The sequence below is a fragment of the Pholis gunnellus genome (assembly GCF_910591455.1).
Source record: "Pholis gunnellus genome assembly, chromosome: 5".
Lineage (NCBI taxonomy): Eukaryota > Metazoa > Chordata > Actinopteri > Perciformes > Pholidae > Pholis > Pholis gunnellus.
This window is the reverse complement of record NC_136531.1, coordinates 15550490-15575296: the sequence shown is the minus strand read 5'-3', so window position 1 is coordinate 15575296 and position 24807 is coordinate 15550490. Positions and strand designations below refer to the sequence as shown.

At 41.6% G+C, this 24807-nt stretch overlaps 2 protein-coding genes across 2 annotated transcripts; both read left to right on the top strand.

The window, feature by feature from the left end:
- The first annotated feature begins 5544 nt into the window (after positions 1 to 5544).
- hmx1 (H6 family homeobox 1) lies at positions 5545 to 8304 on the top strand. The gene is made up of 2 exons (XM_079159090.1): positions 5545 to 6059; positions 7355 to 8304. The coding sequence occupies exons 1-2, from the start codon at positions 5759 to 5761 to the stop codon at positions 7966 to 7968; spliced, it is 915 nt and encodes a 304-aa protein (XP_079015216.1). The 5' UTR covers positions 5545 to 5758; the 3' UTR covers positions 7969 to 8304.
- Positions 8305 to 9900: 1596 nt separating this feature from the next.
- On the top strand, positions 9901 to 10865 carry hmx4 (H6 family homeobox 4; the record flags this gene model as incomplete). Its single annotated transcript, XM_079160030.1, has 2 exons — positions 9901 to 10123; positions 10291 to 10865. 2 exons carry the CDS (start codon positions 9901 to 9903, stop codon positions 10863 to 10865), a joined length of 798 nt encoding a protein of 265 aa, XP_079016156.1.
- Positions 10866 to 24807: the final 13942 nt, after the last annotated feature.

Below are 24807 nucleotides of genomic sequence, written 5' to 3'. Positions count from 1 at the left end.
AGGACATTAGTGTCTGAATTTATTTTCAGCTAACTTGACAGATTTGTATGTAAACTGAGTTTTCTGAAAATGATCACCAAAATGAACATAATGATGTGGCATATTTAGTTTGAATCATGCCCGTTTTGAATTTAGAATTAGATTTGGGTTTATGGTTGATTTTTTTTATCAGAGTAAGTAAAAATTAATATTTATTAATTTTAGATCAGCTTGTTTTTTCAGACAACGCAAAGAATAATACAAAAAAATATTTTCAAGCTCAGTCAGGTGCATCAGCCCATCAATATTTCCCTCCCAAATAACTCATTTGGACATTTGATGTGATGTACTTGCATCATTGCCTATTAAGGGAATCCAATGTGTGTGGATTAAAAAGACCTGTGGTCAAAATCCTTGAACCTGATCATATGACTGGAGATAAAGGTTGGACCCTTCCATTAAGGAACTTAAAAAATGGCATTATGCTACATCAAGGCTGACAATGATTAGATGTATTGTACCATATATAAAACAAACTGTATTCTTCAAATGAGTGGCCCACTGACACAAATGCATGAGGCAGAATGATCTAGAAACTAGGTTACAGCAGGCTCTGAATGCATTCTTAATAATGAAAGAGATAAACATGCACATCACAGACCGAGCAAACAGATGTGGAAGGAAAGTGGCATTTCTTGAAAGGGGACAGTGAGTTGTTTCTTTGTTTCTTCATGTGTTTTTTCAAATGCTTTTAAGATGCGGCAACATCAGTGAAGAAGTATGTCTTGAGAATATGTCTTTGTGTTCTCCAAAATCTCTTCCAAGCATTCCTCTTTGTGAGGCTTGCGTTGATGCGGAGCTAAAATTGCCTTGCTAAGGTCTGGCATTTGTAGGGTATATGCTGTTGACTTGCACTGAGAGGATAGAGAACGGCAGAGATTATGGGCAATTAAAGCCCACTTTATGCTGGTCTGCTGGCGTCACAAAGTCTGGCCAGGAATGCTCACCTCGGCTAATACTATCAATGAGAACAAACTCTGCAGCATCAACTTATTATGTACAGTGAATTATTAATGCCAGAGCTGGCATGATCCGGTTAAGCTGGCATGCCAGTTATGAAAGCAAGTATGTGAATGAGATTTCTTTTAGAATGCTGAAAAGTTAAATACCGCACCATTCTGCAAAATCCTAAATAGTGAGAAGAGATGAAAAGGCTTCTTCACTCTACTATAAAACAGGCTAAAATTACAAATATTAATAATATTAATATAAATGCTAGTGGAGAAATCACATTGTTGTGGGTTTACACAGAGATGGAGAAGAATAATGATCTGAGGGTAGTGACAGCGTATGGAAATACTGCAAGAAGGCTGTTTTGGCTGCTTTCTAACCAGCATGGTGCTAGGTGGTTTATGCATAAACTGCTCAGATGATGAAAAACTACTGGAAATAGAAACCTTAGGTGCATTGCACATTGTTCACCATCAGAGGGCGTTCTATCAAGCCCAAAACAAGTGTCTGTTAATAGGTGGCAGCTCTCAGATGTGTATGGATGTTACAAGTCTCAGTGGTTCAGCTTCATTAATGTTTTGGGACATTTTCTTTGTTTGGGCCTGAATTCTCTTATTGAAGAAAACAAATAAACAAATGAAATATGGGTCTGTGTTTTACTGTTTGTAGACATACATGTATAAGAGTGTGTGAATAGCCTCAAATACATGTCAGCTGAGGTCACTATACTTCACTGAGTCACTAAGAAAACCTCTTAATGTAAAGAGAGCCGTGAAATGCCCCAGAGGAGATACAGGCCTTCCTGTCTCTGTCTGCCTCCAGTGTAATGAACTAGGTCAAACTGTCTCCACTTTCATTGACTGTAAACCCCTACTGAGAGAGGTAGACTCCAGAGCCATTAAAGTCACACTTGAGGGATTAATGGCTGTTATAAAAAGGGGATTAGACCTGGGTCATTTCCAAAATTAAAAACGTGAGACTGTAGGGGAAATATGACTGGTTAATAATGATCAAATGTCTGCGTTACATATTTCAAGCAAAAATGTACTATAAATATACTATCAATAGAAATGCAGACAGACAATAGACATCTGTAAGTATCTTCACTTCTTTTAGATCTCATTCTTTTCAAACAAAAGCTCGTCTGTATCTGAACGGAACAAAATGGAATCGATTATGGCTGCCAACAAGGGCACTGGAAAATGTTTTATGTTGTTTTAGTGCAAGAATGTCAAAGCATATAATAATCGTTATGTACAGTCAATTTGGTTTTTGAAGAAACCATGCAATTTAGCCGCACAGCCACCTCACAGAGGACTCCCATTTTCTCTTGGAGGATAATAACACAAACTGTGATACTGTGTTTTGCTGCTTACAGGCCTGGCTGCACCGAGGGCTGGAAAACACTCACTGCCGCCAACTGGAGAAACATGCTCAATTTGATGCAGCTGTCTCCTGGAGCACACACTGATGATGTGATGTTGTGTGGTGAAACCGTACTTCAGAGCAGTGGTGGCATAGAGAGGGCTGTGGCTGTGGAGCAGGCCAGCAGGTCATATCAAGCAAAGGGCACGCCAGGCTGGATAAGGATCAGAGGAGGAAAGAGGAAAGTGAGCGCGGGGCCTCTGGGTCTGGGCTGTCGGCCCCCAGAGCAGGGGGCACTGGCCGGGGTGCCACATCGTTCAGACGGCCTTGTGTACACAGAGAAACCTGATCTAATGTGGAGTTTTGACACGTAAAAATATCTTCATCAAAGAGGTGGTACATGTACATTTACTCAAGTGCTCTATTAATTTATTACTCAAGTTACTTGTATTTGAGTATTTACATTTCATGCTGCTTAACATGTTTTACTTCAATACATTGACATACTTTTCAGATTGAGATTTTAAATCAAAAACACAAACATAAGCCCAAAACGCGTATAGAAGACATTGTATTGTCAGAGATGACCTAACCCCTTGCAAAAAAGTTCTTGTCATGTTGCTTCAAGAGTTGTTGGAGACGCTTCCCCTCTAAACTACTCAGATGGTTTCATTTAAATAGCAGTTTGAGGCACCGAACGGAAAAATGATCCACTATTTCACAAAAACAGTAGAGATTCGGGAAAAGTGCAAAACCTAATCGAGATCTTAGTTCTTTCTTCATTCCTCTGACGACCCCTCCGATTTGTGTCCCTTTGGCGGGGCCCGCCGCCCTAGGTTGGGAACCACTGGACTAAAATACTAAACTGTATTAAAACGAGCTCTGCCTGTAGCTACAACAGCAGAATGCTAACGGAGAAATGCAGAAGAATACTGTGCTGTCTGCTTAAGAAAGAAACATGGGCCAGCTAGTTGACAGTATCAGAACATAACAGATTTACAATAAATCTGAAAACCAATGTCAGCGGCAACATAAAATAAAGCATGAAAGGCTGTCGGATCATTTGCTTTAATAAAATTAATCATAGCTTAATAAAAAAAATTCAGCCAACCTCTCTACATTACACGATCTGAGAGCGATAAATCAGAGAAAAAGTTGTAGTTTAAATCTATAAGATAAAATATTGTTTGTCTTCTTTGCTGCAATTCTGGTAGACTAATTTGATTTTGGCATTAGTTGTGAATTACTGTCATTGATTGTCATTTGGCCTAATCACATTAAACGTCTGCATACACCGAGTCCATTGTCTTTGTATGTATAGAGTTTATTTTTTATATTGGTATAGAAATACTAAAATGTGTGTTTTTCCTATAAGTGAGTTTATTATAAATGAAGTTGTTGATATTTTTCTCCACTGCACATTAACATTCTGTATTGAATGGCAGTTGAAATAAACATTTAAAACAAAATAAAATGTCTTTGCATAAATCCCATAGCAGACAATTGATAGAAATGTCGAGTCGTTAAATATCACAGTGCTTTCCCGCAACTTTCCAGTCTGTTGATATGCTCGCGGGAGAAAAGCGGCCGGAAACAACGAGACACAAACAGACATTAGGCTACCAGGCAGGTGCAAGACTCCGCTCTTCAACACACGGCTCATGTTAACGCTGTCTGCGTTGAGTGTTAGGTTGAAGAACAACATTACCGCTGATCCTCGGTCAAAAGGGTAAGTCTGGCTTTAAGGAGAGGGAGAAAGAGAGCGAGGGGAGAGAGAGAGAGAGAGAGAGGCTGGAGTTAAAGGTCATCGCCGCTGACTGCATTAAGGGAAATAAAAAGCTCAAATGTCTTGCCATTTCAGCGAAAAGGGTAAAGACGCCCGTCAGCACTCATTTAAATGTTTCCGATGATCTGATAGTCATGATCTTATCCTAATCTGTCCGACGATAACACATGACTCTTCATCAGAAAACGTTGTGTGTGTTTGTACAGTATAGGCTTTTGGTACCGTGATGAAGCTGCTGAACCACAGTTTGGAGATTACTTTATTTGGCCTATACATCTTAAAGGGGCTATTTGCTGCATTGTGGCACCTTTTCCGAGGAACTAAAGGCATGTTGCTCGAAGTCAAATGGAAAGATCATGTATAATTATTTAAAAAAGTAAAAGAAAAAAAAGGCAAAGATACATTCGATCAAACGTCGGGTCCACTGCGGTTTGTTGCACCGATATTGATTTCGATATCTCCTGATTTTTTTACAGTGTATGCTACAACATGAAACTTAAAATAAAAATACTTCAATACTTAGACTGGTGCAAACATGCACTGCACAGCTATACATGCAGGCCAGTGCAATATTGAATAATTCTGCTGCCAATCTTGAGATAAAGAGACAATGTCTGACTTAATCAAACCACCCAGCTACAGACAAACAGGCCTATATTAAGAGTAATTGAGCCATTACGCAAAGTTTTGATAACCGTTGAGAGCAGCCGCATCTTTAATACGCAGTCACGTGCCCTTGCGTGCTAATCCTAATTCTGAACCAACCGGGGGAAATAATGTTAACTGAACGTCTTCAAATGTTGTCAAAGGTTATCCAAACTCTGTATTATATATTTCCTCCTGAAATCATATGATGGCACAAGGGAGCAAAAAAGGCTAAGCACACGCAAACATATATATATATACACACACACACACACACACACACACACACACACACACACACACACACACACACACACACACACACACTTAAAATTGACAGGCTCCACACTGTCGTTCCCTGTCAGTTAATAGCTGACTGTAAGCCTCCATATGTCAGAGTGCACCAGGGGGGAGCTCGACCTGGGGATGGCTGCTGCCATGGTGAATCTTTATTTTGATTTGCACTCTAATTGACCCAAATAAAGACTACTGTACCACGAACAGAAGTTTTCTACTGGCTATGGCCTCGAGGGGACGGACCTGCACGTGAACACACACACACACACACACACACACACACACACACACACACACACATACATAGAGAGAGATAGGGAGGGGAGAGCAGCAGCGACGACTGACGCAGAGAGACAGTAATTCTCCATTCCTTGGAAAACCCCATTTGCCGTGGTGCTCGTCCAATCGCTGGATGCCCTCGGTTCGTTAGGCGTTTGACTTGACGTTTCACTGTACTGCTTCCGTGTCCCTGTCTCCCTCGCCTCCCGCTGGCACCGAGGAGATCCCCGTCCCGTCTCTGCCATGACTCCACATCCGATCACGGCGCAAAAGCAGCGACGCTTGAAATGACTGCTTGGATTTTTGGTTGCCTTAACGCACAAACAACACAGGATCCGCTCGGTTTTGCGTAAAAGCACCGTACAATTGGGGGAAAAAACAAAACAAACAAAAAACATGCAGGAGAAGCTAACGGACAACCAGACTTCCACTTCATCGAGGGCGTCGTCGTTTTTCATCGAGAACCTACTAGGCAAGGGACGGAATGGACATGAATCGATGTCGGACAGGAGTCGCGAGGGAGCTGGTGTGGAGACGGGCTCCGCCGGCCGAGTACTGAAAGTACATCACGCTGACGCGAGCGCTCCAGCGCCCGATGGCTCCAGCTCCACCGCTCGGTCCCCGTACAGAGACTCGCCGTTGCAGTGGTACCGCGGGGGAGCTTCCTTAAACTTCAGAGCGTTGGATACGCCACATAGTGAGTAGAGTGTCGCTGTTATGCGTGTGCGGAATCTTAGCCCGTGTGCAACATAAGACGCATTTGTTGACATGTTTGTTGCAGCTACTGCTGTTACTGTCAGCAGGGGTGTATGAATAGACGCTGACTATCATTTTTCATATATTTTTGCTACAAAAATAAGAAATGAATAATGTGAAATCCATGGCTTATCGGACTCCACACATGACAACAGTTTTTAAAGTTAAAGAAACAGTATACTACGCATATCTTTCTATTTCACTGATTTGGTGGCATTATTCACAACGTCGGGCCGTTTATTTATTTGTGCACATTTATCAAAGGTTGTTTAATTAGAACCACGAGGTAATTTAGAAAGCCAGCTTTGATTCGCACGATGCGTTTCGCTTCGTTAAATAAAAGCAACAAAGTCAGGCCGAGTCGAGTGTGGAGATTGTAGCCGTGACTCTGCTAACCGTTCACCCACACTGAGCTCACCGAGCTTCCCACGCCGGTTTAAATGATATACGGAACACGGGGATCGATCTGTAAAACCCACCTAGGCCGAATGTGTTTCACGCGTGATCACCATAAGCGTAATTCGTCCTCTGCTGTACAGAATGAATCTGTACAGATATTTCATGGTTGCTTGTCAATAGATCCGTGTTTCGGTCTCAAGATTACGCACAAATGCCTAGAGTAGCTAAATCCCCAAACAGATGGCGCAGTAGCAGTGCACGTCAACGTGACGCTTTTACGCATGTTCAGTGTAATTTGTCCCACTCACACTCGCCCTGACATCAAAACTAAGTGCCCCTCCTCTTGATGCCTATACGGTCTGATACTTTGATTTTAACATTCCAATACCAACAGCCTATGGTTCACAGGAGATGGAAGCCCCTGGCCAATGCAATAGCCCACACACATCAGTATACTTGTTAGATGTCATTATTAAGTTGTGAATTGCAAAGAACTAGTCACAGCATCCTCACATGGATCATGTTATACGCAATCACATCAAAACGCCTAGGTTTCCCCATGCCCACCTGTCCGGTAACGGATGGGTTGCAAAATACAAATGGCATTCAAATGTAAGTGAATTTAAATGTCCACAAATGACTTTAGGTATATGAAAACGTCAGATAGGAAACGTGTATTTCTTTATTCCGATGTACTGAATTATTCCGCCACATTTAAACACATTGAAGAGGGGAAGCGTTTGTTTTAAGGCCAACAACAATACCTCAGAAAGCTGCGCTGGGGAAATGTGCTTTGAATGTCACTCATGTTCCCGCTTTTTTTTTTTCTCCTTTCAGGTCCAAGGGATAACACAAGTTCAGACGACCACTGCTGCTCCATATCCACCAGTGACAGGTGCTCCCCCGCCGTATCTGAGCCGATAACGGAGGGCAGCGACGAAACTGACAGGAAAACAGCAGACAGCAACCTGACAGACGACAACGAGGACATGCATACCGGGTTTGATGCACGGTCGGAACTGGACGCATCCTCGGACCCAAGCTCCACCCGGAAGAAGAAGACCCGGACCGTGTTCAGCCGCAGTCAGGTATTTCAGCTGGAGTCCACCTTCGACGTGAAACGGTACCTGAGCAGCTCGGAGAGAGCGGGACTGGCAGTGTCTCTCCACCTGACAGAGACGCAGGTCAAAATCTGGTTTCAGAACCGGAGGAATAAATGGAAGAGACAGCTAGCGGCGGACCTTGAGGCTGTACACATCCCCCACTCGACCCAGCGGATTGTCAGGGTCCCCATTCTGTATCACGAGGGACCCGGGCCATCTGCAGCACTGGGTTTCAACCTGAACGGATATCCTCTTTCTCCAGCAGTCGCGGGCTTCTCCAGCTACCCTCTTTCCTCGTTTGCTCACTCCATGAGCATGTTGAGATCACAGATGACCGGCTTGGTGTAAAGACTGTCGAAGACTAATATGCCAAGCTGTGTGTTTATAACATAAATTCACCCATACTGAGTCGTGCAATAACCCACAATGCCGCAGAAAACCGTTGCCTGCATCCAAAGATAAGAGCCGCAGAGACATGAATTAGAAGACGCAGTCATGGATCATCTTTATCTCATAAACCTCCACAGGAGCGTGTGCTTCTGTCACAGAATACCATGCCAAGCAAGGCCGAGAGCAAGAGAAGCCGAAGCTGTTCATGTACTGTAGCCTACTGTATGTTTGAATACACACATATTTTTGCAAAGTTTTATATTTAAAGCCACACAATTTTCCAACTTTGTCACTTTTTCCACATAATAAAAAAAAACAAAAAACGACAAAACCACTCAATTGTCTGCTTTTCTGTTGTTTATAAATACTCACTGAGCTCAAATGTGTCTCTGTCAATCATAACCGTGAAGGGTCACACAGAAAAGTGTTTGTACACATGAGCTGTGACACAGCGAGAGAACAGCGTATCAGGAGACTGTTTAGGAAATGACAAAGTTAACATACGCTTGAAGTTTCTGCTACAATAGGCCTCTGTTACTGCTATCCAAGCTCTTCCATACCAGCTGAGCATCTAGTTCGTTAAATAATCCATTAGAAAAAATAAATATTGTTTGTCCATCAGTGATATGTAAAATATATTTTTAAAATAATCAGGATACAAAAATGCACTGAGAGAGTCTCATTTCCATCTTATTTCACTTCTGTTTTACCGGTTTGCGCAGACTTTTTAAAATAACAAATGCCAAGCGTATCAGCAAGTTGTGCCCTTGTGTTGATTGTAGAAAGTAAATAATCCGTATGGTCAAATAAGTGGAAACGCAACCTGAATTCCACTATGCATTCGTACCTTTATTTATGCAAAATTACGCGATTCCAATCCGTTACAGATATTGTAAATCTGGATGGACAATGGCTACTCAAAATAAATATGTATCAACAGAAACACGAGGCTTCGAGTGATCTAAAACTATCGTAATTCACATGGCACCGCTTTAAATGAGCAAATATATAGCCGTTGACCTACCAGATATATGGACTATGCATACAATAAATGATTCCTTATGAAGAAAAGATCCGTTTTTAAATGCAATATGGTTACATAGTTTGTGTTTCAAACGTGAAAAGGCAACTGTTTTGTTGCTGTGCTGTAATTTTCTAGGCTATACATATTTTTTTTACACTTAGCTTTTAGCTAAAATGCAACAATTTCACCTCAGAGAAAAAAAAATACTCTTATTATAAGAAAAAGAATATGCTTTTGAGAAATACCTTTATAAAATGCCACAGATAGACACACAAAGCAATGACACAAATGCTAATCGGATTTACTTCAGGTTTCAAGTTGACAAACTTGTTTTCAAGTTTGGTACAACATCTGATTCCAGTTAAGCAGCCCGGCTGAACTTCAGAAAGAATGCAGGCTAAATCAAAACCACCATAAATTGTGTATCGCAGCGCACATACAGCACGGTGTGAAATAACAGTGACATTAAACGCTTTATTTTCCTGAGGGACCCCTGCAGAGCTCCGGACCCCGGGTCTCCTTGCAGCAGATGTATGAGGGTGAAGGGGGCGAAGAGGGGAGAGGGAGGGCACAACAACACTCTCGTGCCCTCCCCTCTCATCCCATCCCCTTTATGTCATAGGTCCGCCGGCATACTGCACGCTCCTCTGGACCAATCAACGAGTACAACGCGCTCCATCCGGTGCGTGCGGTTACGGTACATGCAGAGCATCAACAGCCCAGCGGTGTCTGCTCAGTGGCTGCTGCTATGGTGCGTGGAGCATCGAGACGTTAGCGGTCATATTAACGTCCCGGTTTAGACTTAAAGGCGAGCAGAGTCGCGGAAGTAAACAAACAAAAAAAAAAGGACTTAAGCCTTGGAGAATATGAACAAAGTGGACGCACCATGCCGACCCGCCGCCTCTCTGAAATTCACTATTGACAACATCCTCAATCTCAAGACGAGCGGGAGGAACTGGGACGGTTGTCACCCCGCCGGACTGCGGGATGACTCGGCCACGGCGATGCGTAAAGACGGTTTCCAGAGTCACCACGACGAGCATGTAGTCCAGCAGCGCCAGGACCCGGGCTGCAGGCTTAACGAGAAAGGTAAGAGGGTTTTGGTGAATTCGTAGCGGTTTGTGGGCCGCGTGCAGAGACTTTCTGTCATCCGTGTTCACCATAACGCACCGCGCTCATCAGATGTTTCAGGTTAATGTAGCGGCACAGTTGAGACTTAACCACAGCGGGTTAAACGGAGTGTCATTTGTTCGCAGAGTTGATCACAGACTGCAACGGAGCGACGGAGTCAGTCCCCATCAGCCGCGGAGACCCGAAGAAGGCGACGGAGGTTCGCTTCGAGAGCGGGGACAGCAGCTGCGACGACAGCAGCTCCACCACCACGGCCACGGACACCCACAAAGGGGGCAGCCCAGCCAAGAAAAGCAAAATTATAACGAAAAAGAAAACGCGCACAATTTTTTCCAAGAGACAGATTTTCCAGTTGGAGTCTACCTTCGACATGAAACGCTACCTGAGCAGCGCGGAGCGCGCCTGCCTCGCCAGTTCCCTCCAGCTCACGGAGACCCAGGTGAAAATATGGTTCCAGAACCGCAGGAATAAATTGAAACGGCAGATCTCGACCGAAATCGACGGAACTGTTACCGATTTCCCCGAGACTGGAAAGCCCATGGTGGTGGGGCAGCTCCCGGCCTTGTACAAAGAGAGCAACCTGCTGGGCAGATGCCTGCTGCCCATGCCTCTGCCCGTGGTATACCCGGGGAGTAGCACGCCTTACCTCTGCTTCACAAACGCCAGCAAGTACTTCAGTCTGTACGACGGGGACGTATGATGTTTCATTCATTCCCTCACGTGAAAGAGACACTTTTTGGTGGTCTGTTGCCAAGTTTCAAGCATTTAAGGTGTTTAGATGTTGGGTCGAACCCGCGGCCTTACTGTTTGTGAAGACTGCAAGTACACCCACGGAGGAGTAGTTACATATCACTTAAAAATAAGCTGACTCGGTTTTATTTATTTTTCCAGTCAAAGCTATTGGTTTCGGATCGGCCGGCACCAGACCTGCTATGACACATAGCCGTTTTTAAGAAATAGCAGGCTAAGCTAATGATAGCCTGAGGGAGGCCTAAACATTATCAACCCCTACATTTATTGTTTACATGACATAGCATAATTAATATTATTATTATCATCGTTATTATTATTATTATTATCATTGACAACAGCATTTCCAGCAGCCTATAAGCCACCAAAGAAATTACTATAGCCAAGCTATTTGCATGCATTTCCTGTATCATAATGAATTTTGAATTACTGAAATTATCTATGTATTTAAATGAATGTAATTAACATTTTATTATGTTTCACGCATGTCAATTTTTTCTGAGCATCCTACTATTCTTACTTTATTCAACGTTTGCCTTTAGGCTCATTACACCAGTTATTGAAACTGTAATTAAAACATCTTCATTCAAGAAATATTTTTACAGAATGTATTCACTATTTTGTACTGAACTTTTTGTCATTGTATTTTTTTATGAAACTGCAGATGATGAGGATACAATGTATGTTAAGTCAGTTTATTCAAACAAGGTTGTAAAAATGGATTTTATAGATAAATGAATACAACTTTATGGATTGAGCAGCTATCAAATAAAAATTGGCAAAATATTAAAATCTAATCAAGAACATAAACATTTAGTGTGACTAAAGGCCCCTTAATTGAAATCCATCTTAAAGGAGACAATGGTTGCTAATCCAATAGACCCAAAGTGCTTGTAGGCACACACTCCTATTTAAAAACTCAAGCCTCAACATGTGTTAACCACAGCATGTACTGTGTTTTGAATTGGGGCCAAAACTGTGGTATAAAACATGCATAAAGTCAGAATTGCTTATCAAATCTATAACTAACAGCTTCATAGCATATTATAAGTAGAAACAACAAGACCATTTAAAATATAATAATATCAGTAAGTTTGGATAAAATGTACAAACTGAGGATGTCAATATCAAAATCTAAATATGTATCTGTAACTGGTCATATAAGCGGCATATTAAGATGTAAACTACACATTTGAAATACCAGATTGGCAATATGATATGCCACTGATTTAGTTCGTTCTTGAGAAACTAAAAACATTTGGACAATACATGTATGACATGTTGGTCAATAGACCTACACATTTCTTGCATGCAGGAAGTGGTACAGACAGGAGGTGAGACTCATCCCCTTCTACGTGTCTGTCTAAAAGCTTCCAAATATACCTGGCATATTCATACAAACTACACAACATCGTGAGCAACACAAGCAACTCATTTTGTTATTTTTAAGAAAGCAAAAACATTTTGGGAAAACTAATCCATGCAGGAAGCGGTGGACATGCAGACGGGAGGTGACGCTATGCCTTCCTAAGTTTCTGTGCGAGACAGTGTGTAGATCCTCGAGCTGTCTTCCCGAAAGGAGGCCACGCCGCTGTCGTACCAAAGCCACAGACCAACCAGCAGCCTCAGCACAACCCAAAGAGTGTACACAATGGAAATCTGTGCACCCACTCCTGTGAAACCAAGCAAAGGCTCATTCCTTATGGACTAGCTTTAAATCAGGCATATTACTGAACATTTGTTGAATGTGTGACTCATGGTCACCGAGAACAGTCCAGGAATAAAAGACAAAAAGTCAGTAACCAATGACAATATCAGGAGGATCCATTGCATTAATGTTTCCGAAAGTAAAAATATCAATAATTATAAAAAGCTTACCTAAATGTATTTCTGTAGCTAGTGATATAACCTCCAGATTGATCATGTAAACTCCACATTATGGTAAATAGGCAACATGACATGAGTCTAAACTGGTTTCTCTTTAAAAAGTTAAGACATTTAAAAAAAAATACTCACGTGACAAAATACGACATTCTACAGCAGATCTTTGTTTCAACCGAACTCTTTAAAGCTCTCGTCTATTTATTATTACATAAAGAGTCTCATTATACTGACCTTTGAAATATCTAAAAGGATTGTGGCAGTCTGATAGGCTTCAGACTATAAAGTTGTAATTTTTGGAAACTCAGACCATTTTCAGATATTTTATTGATCCCGGCAGTGAACGTTTTGTTCCCCTCATCCTCATTGTGCCACAAACCTGGACTTGGACAAAATTATTTCTTAGTGCAGAACTAAACTGCATCCAACCAAAATATAATCTAAAATAAAATGATCCTACATTAATTGTCACAGGATGATAAAAGGAATCACGCCATTTTTTTTCCACTAATGAAAATCCACTTTCTGCATTGACTGAATTGAAAGTCAGTTGACCTTATGGGTGCTGCCCTTTGTGCACTTTGACACACCACTCACCCTTCACACTTATCAATGTAGCATTAAATCCTACTGACCAGAAACTTAAAAACATTAAACAGTAGGTGCATATCTATGACGTAAACAGGATTCTACATTAAAAATCAGGACGCTATTTGTTCATTATCGACCCGCTGCACCAAATAATAAAGAAATCTCTAAGACATTTTAATGCATTATTATGTGTGTGTATCAATTCATCGAAGACGAGAGGCCTGTTATGTCCAGCAGGCAGTCTCGAGTTTCAGAGCTGCTAGTCACACCACTGCTCAGTACCCACAATCCCTGGCGGCTATCCGCTCAGACATGATGGCAGACTGTCAAGATGCAAGGTGTGGCCAAATGGTATGTTATTAACATTTAAGTTGTATTTAATGGAGACATAAATTGAAGATCATACTATCTTAAAGGCACTCAGGCGGGAACTTCAGACTGCAGTGACCAAGGTAAAAAAATATATAAAGTTTTATTCATTATGAATGACCTTACCGAGTACAGACATAAATGCACTAATTCACCTGAATGCTTTTTATAAGAAGTGCTAATTGTTGTTCAACCACTGTGCTCTTTTCATTTTTTTACCATCCTCCTCTCCCATTCTTACTGTACTTGCCTCCCGCCTCTTGCCTTGTCATAGCTCATCACAGTAGTCTGTGCACTGAAGCCTGACTGTGTGCGATTATGACTGAATGAGAAGGACTGAGGAGGAGAGTGTGTAACAAAGAGAGAGAGAGAGAGAGAGAGAGGGACAGAGGGAGAGAGGGAGGGAGGGAGGGAGGGAGGAAAGAACCAGTTGATGAGTGTGTGTTTGTGTTGGAAAACCTACGATCACGTTTGTATTTCTGCATGGGTCTGTGCCTCTCTATAGCTGAGGTCTGGCTGGTCAGGAGCAAAGAAGTCCGGTTCCTGTTAGTTGATGAGTGACTGTGTGTGTGTGTGTGTGTGTGTGTGTGTGTGTGTGTGTGTGTGTGTGTGTACGCCAGTGTAACACTCTCCGGCAGCTCTTTTCTGCATGACTAGATGGAGGCCTCTCTCTCAGCTCGCTTGTTACTTTAACCTCTGTTGACCTCTCCCAGTCATCTGACAAAGGTCATCGCCCAAGACGATGGGAGAGACTGTCCCTGAACTTGTTTCAGCGACATGAAAGCACAGACGGACTGTCACCAATGGATTTCACATGGAGGATCTCACACAGATCCTCTGTTGTAAGCTAAGCCAAAACAACAACATACTCAATTTGGTGAGGATTCATATCAACCACAGCTCTTAGTTCAACAATGTCTCAACGATGTTGCTCATCCTGATAAAACAAGACACAATCAAACACAAAATGTGTGTCTCCAGCATCAGCTCTGTCCAGGGATTCCCCCGGGGTGTCCCGATGCAACGGACCAAAACTACATGACACAGCACATTGTAAAGTAAACAACAAGGCTATTAGTTAGAGGGGGGAACCTGAGACAGGACGTCTGTGTATGTGTCACACTTAAAGACTCTTTGATGGCCTATTGATCTGCTAATTTACCCCCCCCCCCCCCCTCCTCTACATGGTGCAGATTGCTGGAGGAAATTGAACGATGGAAGAGGGGATGAAATCAGATAAAAGTAAGTGATACAGAGACAGTGATAAGAGAGGAGAGAGTGCAGGAAAGAGAGACGATGAGACCAGATTGGACCGTGGCCAGCGATTAATTGCAAAGCAAGCTAAGTGAGAGAGTAAAAACAAATACAGCTAAATGAATGAATTTTGTGATTGCACAACTTTTCTTACTTCATTGTTTAAACTGCTGTCCACAACAAGATTCACAAAAGGGCATTTAAAACTCAATTTGGACTATTATCCGTGTGAGACAGTTTAACAGGTTAACGTGATGCTGTGTAAACTCATCAGCATGTTGTACTATAATATATTGAATAGCAGATAAATGACAGATTGATAAACAGAAACATTTGAGAGTACACAGATAAGCCTGCAGCGAAAATCCAGGCCAAGACTGATTATTCACAGTCCTATTGGCAACTTGAGATGTGAGACTTTCACTCTGCACACAGACTATTTGATTGGTCAATACTAGGACTACATACGGACACCAGAGCACTTCTGTTGCCAACATATTGTTGCTCCGTTGCCTACAGATTCTACATATTCATGCAGAATCTGTTTATAGAGATTAAAGAGAATCATATTATATAAAGACTATGATCGAGATTAGGATGAATGTAGGAGAAGAGGCCATATTTAGCTTTTAACCCAAGAGAAATACTATTAAACAGCACTAAGTTTACAGCCTGGCTAGCGACGCTGTAAGGCTGCTGAAGTCAGCATATTAACATCACACTGACAAGGACAGCATGCTGATGTTTAGCAGGTATAACAATGTTCATCATCTTAGTGTGTTAGCCCCCCCCTTCCAACCTCATTATGGCGCTAGAGTTGAAGTCAGGGGTAGCCACAGTGGAAAGATTAATCCTCTGTAGACCATGAATGCATGAATTTTGAGATATTTCAGTTTGAACCAAAGAGGTGAACCGACTTGAAGGCCATGCTGCTAGCATAAAGTGTGTGTCTACATGTTTGAGATGTATTCAAACTATCCTGTTTGATCAATTCAAGTAATAGCAGAATTGTCTTGACTTCATAACCCCATTAAGTAACACATTATCATCATAAACTATACATATCTCCATATGACTCAGAATAAATAAGAACTCCTAGCTTTGTGGTGTTAATTAACTCCTTTGCAACGATCACAAGTTCAATGTGGGTTGAAAAAATGACATGACCAAAACTTAACCAAAAATAACCTTTATTTGGATATCTTACTTCATAATCTTGCATTTTGGATATCCAAGCTTTTCATCTATACAGCTACAATAATGTGAACAAATGAATTATTACTCAGATTAAAGTCTTTTCATTTGTCTTTTGGCAAAACTACAGACAAAACAAAAACAAAATAACCCAGTTGCATGAAATATTTGTAAATAATCGAAAATAAAATGTCTGTAGTATTTCAGACACACACACACACACACACACACACACACACACACACACACACACACACAAACCGTGTATCAATTAAAAAGGATTGTCTCCCACGCCCTCCCTCACGTCCTGTCCCCTCAGACACTCTTGTCAGGGTAATGTGCCATTAATCTACCACTGAAAAACATTATTGGCCAATCAATAGGTAAGATGGAGGGATAAAGGCAGAGGAAAGAGGAGAAGGAAGGAGGAGAGGGACAGGAGGCAGCGGAGGGATGCTCTAAGTCTGGGGGGCGTTTGAGCGAGGGAGGGGGGGTCAACACTTATCCATAACACCAGAGAATGAGCTTCACTATTTGCAGACGTGGAATACTCAATGTGGTTTCATGCTGACAGTCAATATCGGGCCATTAACAGGAGCTTAGCAACATCACATCCTTTAAAAAGTGAGAGTCACAGAGAAACATCACATTTTTGTTGAGTTAACAGCAACAAAAGGCAATGTTGTTGGTGGTGTATCAGTTTGGCCCAAACAGGTACATTTAGGCCTCGTCCACACCTACAAGGTTATTTTTGTTAACGTAGCTTTTTCAATGCGTTTTGGCCTTTTGTCCAAACCCAAACAGCATTATAAGATACTGACCAGGTTGAAGAATTTCAGAAACTCTGTCGTTACAAGCCACAATCTCAGTTTTCCCTGTCTACACGTCAACAACAGAGTTTCTGAACAGAGTGTGCTCAGTTATCTCCTTTGCGAGGCAAAGGAGACACTAATGAGACAACATGCCGTGCCACGAACAGTCACTCTTCCACTATATTGAGACAGAGGTCACTGCTAACATCCAACTATCCCACAACACAGACCCCACCGCCATCGTCCCTGGTGTTTAAAACAATGCTTGTGTGGACTAGGCCAGATATTCAGCAGATGTTTTTTAGACATACATTCTTGTGGCCACTGTGGTTGAAACCAAAGCTTTAATTGAATTAAATTAATGTTCCCAGCATTGATAAAGGCTTGCAAACTGTGCCAGCTACAGCACTTATCTGTATCCTGTACTTAAAACAATGTACACACACTACTGGACAGATTGTGTCTGTGACACTGAACACACTCGTGTGCACACACGTAGACACACAAGGATGGTCAAATACACCTTCAACTACAAAGGCTCACTCAACCTTCCCACGCACACCTTGATGGTGTTGTACCACAGGATGCGGCCATCCAGATCTAAGCAGAGCAGAACATGTAGAGCATGTGTGGCGGAGCTGACCTGCATGCCTTTAAAGTGACGCGACACACAGTCACACCCTTGGGACCAGACACACACTGGCCTCCTGACATTTACAGCTTCGCTGGATGCTGCTGAATAAATAGCTGCAGTGAAACCCAGTCCCCAAACACCCAGTCCTCCACAAGTTTTTTGTTTCAATACTGTTGCACATGATCAAATGAGGGGGGGGGGGGGGGGCTTGGTCGACACAACATGGTATAGCAATATTTTGTCGTGGCAAGGTTGTATCAATTCATGAACGACAGGTATTGATCTCTATTATACAAACTATTAATATTGCAATTAGAAATGTCTGCATTAACTGATCAACTGCGGTATAAGTCACGGTTTCATAACCATAAGAATTGAAGAAGCTGTGATATCTATGTCTTCATTCCTGCATTGACACAGATTGTGTGCGCAGTAAAGTCTCCTCTCTCGCGAGTCATGTAACCATAGACTGTATCGTAACACCTGTGTGTTTGTTTTGAGTATTTGAGAGAGCCTTGCCATTCACCTAAAGTGTTGCTGTAATCATTTCAGAGGGAACTAACACTCCAGCCTTGTGTGCGCCAAAAAGAGCCTTAAATCGCCAGGACGTTAATTATGTGTTCAAATGTAATCTTGTAAAATGTAGCTATTAGTGAGAAGAAACTTGAATAAATCCAGTTAGAGAGGGAATTATGAACCTAATTTACCCTAATAACACTAGCTCTAAGCAGCTTATAATACATCATTAAAGTTACTAATGGTAAGATTTAAAAAAAGATAATACAATCTATTATTTCCATATCATTTGAATTGTGTGTTTTTAATCTAATCACCACTATAGAATGACTTAAACAAACTAAAAGGAAATAGTTGACGATAATAACATTTTGATTAATTGGCTATAAGCCTATTAGAAATGGACTAAAGTGAGATGAACATAGTTTATCTTATTAGATAAACCAGATGTTGATAAACTGCATAATTTGCAGTTGAAAAAGAGTAATAAATGACAATTTTTGACATCACAATAGTCAGCATATTGCAAAACTGCAATAATATCGTATTATGGGGCCTCTGGTGTTTCCCCTACTGCCCAGCAGGACGATCTCAATCCACTATCTGTAGAGACATCAGGTTGAATCTGAAAACCGACAACCCAGCAATAATCAAAGGAGATGAGTCTGCACACCTGCAGTATTCTTTAAAAAGCAGAAGTTAGCATAAGTGAGCACTCTCGCCATCTAAACAAGAGTGTATATGACAACTATGCAAGTGTGCAGATAGAATAAAAAACAAGTTGTGTGCTTAAAAGGGTTCTCTAAGTTTCAGTTAAAGGATTCCAAACAATGGGATTCATGGCATGTGAACCTGAGGCAAAATACAAAGGAGAGGGTCGATAACTTTGACCGAACTTAATCACCAGGGAAACCTGATCATTAGCTCACACGGTGAAGAGGAGCAAGGAGAATGAACTACAAACAGACCCATTTAAAGCGCATGAAAAATAATTTACAGGAATAGTCGATAACACAATGAAAACTGAATTCTTATTTACACAGTTTCAGTGTTTTTTTTTGTCTTTCATTCTTTTTTATGTTTGCCATCGCTCTGGTGATAACTCTCTGTTACTTCCTCACAGAAAAACACACAACAAACACACCTCTTAGCCCTGAAGTGAGCAGATCTCTGGAGGATTGCGCTCCCCTCTGGCTAGTTCAGGGGAGGCTCTAAGTGCTCTGTAATAGCCAGCAATCAGCACAGATGGATAGAAACCAACGTCTCACCCTCAGGAAAGAAATATAAATAAATAAGATGAATAAATAAAAGCCTTGTGTCCTCACAACCACATACTGCATTGGGCATGTGTTTTATAATGAATATAGATTGAGAGGTTGAAATATTTATGGTCCGGAGGTGGTGTGAGTTTGGGAGGAGAGGGGGGGCTAATGGTGTGAAATCGCATCCCAAGTGGACGGAAATGAAAAAGGAAAATTCCTCTTGGTCCGGAAGCTTCCAAGCACGCCTTTGTCAACTGGGATTCTGTAAAGACACTTTCAGCAATATACCTTTTCTTTTTCTTTTTCTGATGTTAAAAAAAAACCTTAGCTGTGGTAGCATTGCATTGCGTGATCGTCTCGTAAGTATGTATGTGTATAGTGTGTACAAAAACATCTGCATTTAGAATAACTTCTTCTTAATCCCTGTGTGATGTCACAAAACAGCGTCGCTCCGATCAGCGTTTACAAAATGCCTTTACAGGTTTCCCCTGAAGTGACCTATACATCCCCATTATCTAATTTGCTCGTATGAAGCTTTCACCTAAGAGCCATAAACAGTTAAAGCCCTCCATTGGTCAGTGGAGAGGTGTCTGGGGACACGGGCTGACTAAGAACAGCCCAGGGGCCAGATGAAGAATAACTGAGTAGACTGCTTCGGAGAGAGAACATATTGTCCCTGACAGGAACAAACATTGGACTGATAAACAAGTAGCTCGGGGTGAGCAAGCGTTTTAGGGAAGCATGAGAGAGAGAGAGAGAGAGAGAGAGAAAGAGCAAACTGTAAGCGGTAAGAGGGAGTCAGAGGAGATGAGCCGAGATGAGCACCGACTCCAAAAATAGTCACACCGAGGCCTCGGGAGAGCTCTGAGATTCAGCGATTCTCTTTTACATCGTTACCTGGGATCAGCCTCAAGATGTTTTGTGGATTTGTATACAAACTCACGGGTCCGTGTGTTCTGTCCGTCTAAAAGAATATTTGTAATGGCATGTACAGTATCCGTGTAAACATGCTTATATGGGGCATTTAACCAGATGTACGTGTGCAATTTAGCTGCTTTAATTCAGCGTTGATTGAACTGTGAAACACTAGAAAGCGTAGAGGTAACCTTGGTTAACCCTTGGCTCACCAAGACAACTGAAATGCAATGTTCGTCACTACGCTTTACGCCAATTAAGCAGACAGAGGAGAGATGAACATGAGACCGAAGTCGACATTAACTACTTTTGCCCTGCAGCACTGAGATTGTCTATCAATAATAATGTGCATGTCTCTTAAAAGCGTCTCCCGGCTCTTCTGGCGATGATAAAAGAACACGTCATCTGAGATCCCTCTTTTCAGAGCTGCACTACTCCCGGCACTATCGCTACTTAAGAGGCATGAAGGATGCTTGTTGTCAGACAGAAGTATATTCCAGTCTTGAAGTAAATATTTTGTCCTGCATTTGAGGGGCGGTTTCAAACTTAAGTGTTTTAAAGCGTTGTTTGGGGTTAGGGGGCTTAGATGAGTGCTGGAGAATATGTGAAGGAGGCAACTTCTGGTGGTATAGGCGGAAGAAAAAAAGTTGATAGTCTGTTGGGAGGGTTTAATAATAAAACAAGAACATGTGGAGACTTGCAAGAGTTAAGTACACTTAGGAGTGCACTCAGAAGTGTTGTGGAAGAGATACCGGATGACAAGTTGGGACGAGGAGGTGCCATGAAGATGGTTAACAAACCGCAGCTCTGAATCTGGGTCGATTCTCTGCAGATAAAGAAAACAGATTTCCCTTTATGGCGATTCAAAACATTAAAATAATTACACAATTCCCGCAGACCTGATTAACAGACTGTTATAAAGCACAGAGCTGAAAGACTTCTACATTCATACCTCGAGGCCGTTAATGTGAATGTGTTCCATTCATAGGCAAGAACTACTGAGTGCTGGTGTCTGGATGCTATGATGCTGCAGATTGAACAATAAATGTAAGTGCATTCCACTTATGTGTGTACAAACATAAGAATGTGTACACAAGTGTGAGTGTGTGTGTGTGTGTGTAGCCTCTCTCTCCACCATCAGGAGGTTTTAACAGAGTAGTATATTCCTTTGCATTTTACATGACTGTAGGGCACGCTGCTCTCGCCTGTCTGCTCTGCTCAGATCAGACGCTCAAATTGGAGCACAGAATGGACTGCAGGTCTTCATACTATCCCGCACTGTAATCTGTTTTTGTGCCTTTATGTGTGTTCACAGGCATGTGTGCATACATACATACATACACCCCCCAAAATGAATTCCTAGTATTCTACAACATTTATTTTAGGATTATACTGGATCTGCCAACATTCTGTCTGAGCAAAGTCTGAATTAATACAGTCATTGTGCTTCAGCACTTCGCATACTGGCCTGGATTGCGGTGTGTCAAGCCAAAAAAAGTGAACTGAATCTAAATTACATCATTTTAGCCATGCACGCTAGCAGCATGCCATGTATTGCCATACAATCTTGAATACACACTCATGGTCCCCAGAGGGCGAATTCCTGACTTGGGTGAACCCTGACGCTTCATCCAGCGCCAATATCGGATCATAATTCAATTTGTCTGAGTTCTTTGGTTTCTGACCAAAATAGTCCCATCAGCCTCAGCTTTTTGTTTACTAATTAGCAAATGTTAGTACTATTAATATCAGAATGTTAGCATGCTAATATTAGCATCGAACTCAAAGCACTGCAGGGCCTAAGTACAGCCTTAATAAAGGGCGGCTTGGCATTTTATTTCAATGTACGTTGCCGTCTTTGATACTTGTCCTTACAACACCATGTAATGTATTTTTTCCAGAAAAGCGAAAGTAATTGCGCATTGGCAACTTTTGTCTTTAGAGGAAATGATGCTGGCCAAGCAGTGGTTTGGTTTCTTTCATTCTCTCTCTGGCAGTGTGACGTCTCCAACCATCCAGTCTAATGTGTGTCTTTGTTTTCACAACACAGGAACAGGTCTCTGAGGCCTTTTCTCACACTTACTTCTCCCACACCCCACATTGACTTCTGTAGTATATACAGCCTAAAGTCTCTGAACTATTCATGATGTTTCCATTAGAAAAGCCAGATTAATCATTTATCAGTTACTTTAACAAAAAAACAAAACCTTTGTTTAATCCAGGTTCAGATCTTTAGGGTGTAATACTCACCTATTCCTGACATCCACGGATAAACAAAATAAAGATATAAGCTGGAGGGGATATCATTACTGAAAATTACAGACACACTTCAAATGTCTTCCCAACTGAACGAGAAGAGCAGGCTTGACAGAATATTGCCCATGTCGAAAACATCAATAGACATGCTTGATAATAATTGACCTCAGACCCTTTCCCTCATTAATAGAGATCTTATCTATAATCAAAGCTGTCATGAGCAATGAACACTGTACCTAGCGCTGCTCACACTGAAACTGGCCGTAGCGTGCAGGCTTGCTGAGCACTGAGAGAGCCAGAAGAGTGACTGACTCATGTTTCCACACGAGAGAGCAGTGAACTGGACTGTATGAACACACACACAGAGAGAGAGAGAGAGAGAGAGAGAGAGAGAGAGAGAGAGAGAGAGAGAGAGAGAGAGAGAGAGAGAGAGAGAGAGAGAGAGAGGATGTAAAAGAGACCAGATGGAGGAAAAGGGACAAGAAAAACAGAATCTGTGTTCATTAAAGAAACAATAAAGGTTAATACACTCGTCAGTCTCTAAGTGGGAAATACTCTTCGGCCTCATAAAGCACATAAGGGTTAAGAGAGTTACACTAGAGCGTACTGCGTTTTAAAGACAATGCAGACACCATGTGTTTTGTGAGCCCTGTGAAAGTATATGTGTGTGTTTCTGTGTGCGAGAGCATTTACGCGTGTGTGTCTTTTCACTTAATGCAAATTTAATGAGACCTGCCCGGCTTGCCTGAAGAAAAGTGCTGCCAAATCCTCTCATCCCCACTGACAGGGTGCGGAGTGAGTGAAGAACTATTAAAAAGACTAATTGCCAACAGGATAGACTTGTCAGACAAAAGGTGCAATTTAGACTGAGGACATAAACTCATAAGAAAGAGAGAGAGATGAATACAGGAGGAGATGGACAGGGAGAAAGAAAGGTTGTCAAATTATAATTAAATGCATTTAGAGTTATTTTTAGACAACTTAGTATGAATGTGGGCTGAGTGAAAGGAAAAGGCTGACCAATTGTTTTTCTATCATAATAATCACTATTTAACACAGTGTAGTTTTGAAATCAAAACAGCTACAATTTCAATTCAAACTTACATCTTTCCAGTGTTTTAACAAGCTGTACAAGTGAAAGTTAAACTGGCGACTGTTGATTTCACCGGCTGTGATGACAACGGTGACATCTGTACATTTACTAAGCAGTAGTTAATTCTGTACCTGGTTAATACTGTATGCTCTCTGTGGGTCAGTGTTTACAAATGTACAGGCCAGGTCTAAAAACTAGGGCTCAGTAGGCTAAAAATAGAGAATTGAGAAATGCAACATTTCCTCCTGTTTGAATAACATTGGCAAACATTTTTTGTTAACAATCAGAAAAATATAGAAAAACAGCAGCCGTGTCCTTTAAGCTTGTATGTATATCTCTGGCTTTAAATCCTGACGTCGAACCGAACAAGCACAATCTTTGGTTGCGGTTGTTTTTCAGGGAGCAAGTTTCACCAACTAAAAATATCATCTATATGCAGCACTCTTCCCTCACTCCATCTTCACACTACATTGAGTGGCTGAACACAACTCAATTCACAGAGTCTAGGTCGAGTTATATTGATAAATATTAGATGGGATACTTTTATTGCACAGAGCTTGTTGGGGTTGTTGTTTCAGAAGTGTGCTGGCTGTACTTACACAGCAAACCAGAGGGCAAAAAAAGTAAGCCCTTCACGCAAAGAAGTAACCCAACAGAAATAGTACACACGCCACGAGAAAGAAAAATGAACGCTGCTTCATCTTAAACACTGTGTGGATTTCACCTGGAGCGATGGAAGAGGTGTTTCCTCCTCTTTGGATCTCTAAAAAGCTTTTAAAGACGCTGCAGCATTTTCTTGATTCAATCAATATTTAAAGTGTGTTATGGGAATAAAGAAATAAGTGAATGAAACACAAATGCTCTTATTGCTGCAGAGTTTCCATGTATGCCCCCTGGCCACGCAGCAGAGGAACATGTGTCCCATTACGGAGTGGAAATGCATGGATGAGACAAACCCATCACTTTGTAATCAGGATCAAAAATGAAAACATACATTAGATGAGACACTCTTCTGGGAAATAGACATACCGAAGTAAACGTTTTTTCCCAGCATCTTTTTTCTTCTTCTCATCACACTTCTTGTTCTGACTTTGATTCTCTTTGTCTCTGATCGT

What these genes read in the sequence shown, in the direction of transcription:
- hmx1 (XM_079159090.1), top strand. Translation starts at nt 5,759, where the DNA reads ATGCAGGAGAAGCTAACGGACAACCAGACTTCCACTTCATCGAGGGCG. An exon ending in AGCGTTGGATACGCCACATA is followed by an intron (nt 6,060 to 7,354) that starts GTGAGTAGAGTG and finishes TTCTCCTTTCAG; the next exon opens with GTCCAAGGGATAACACAAGT.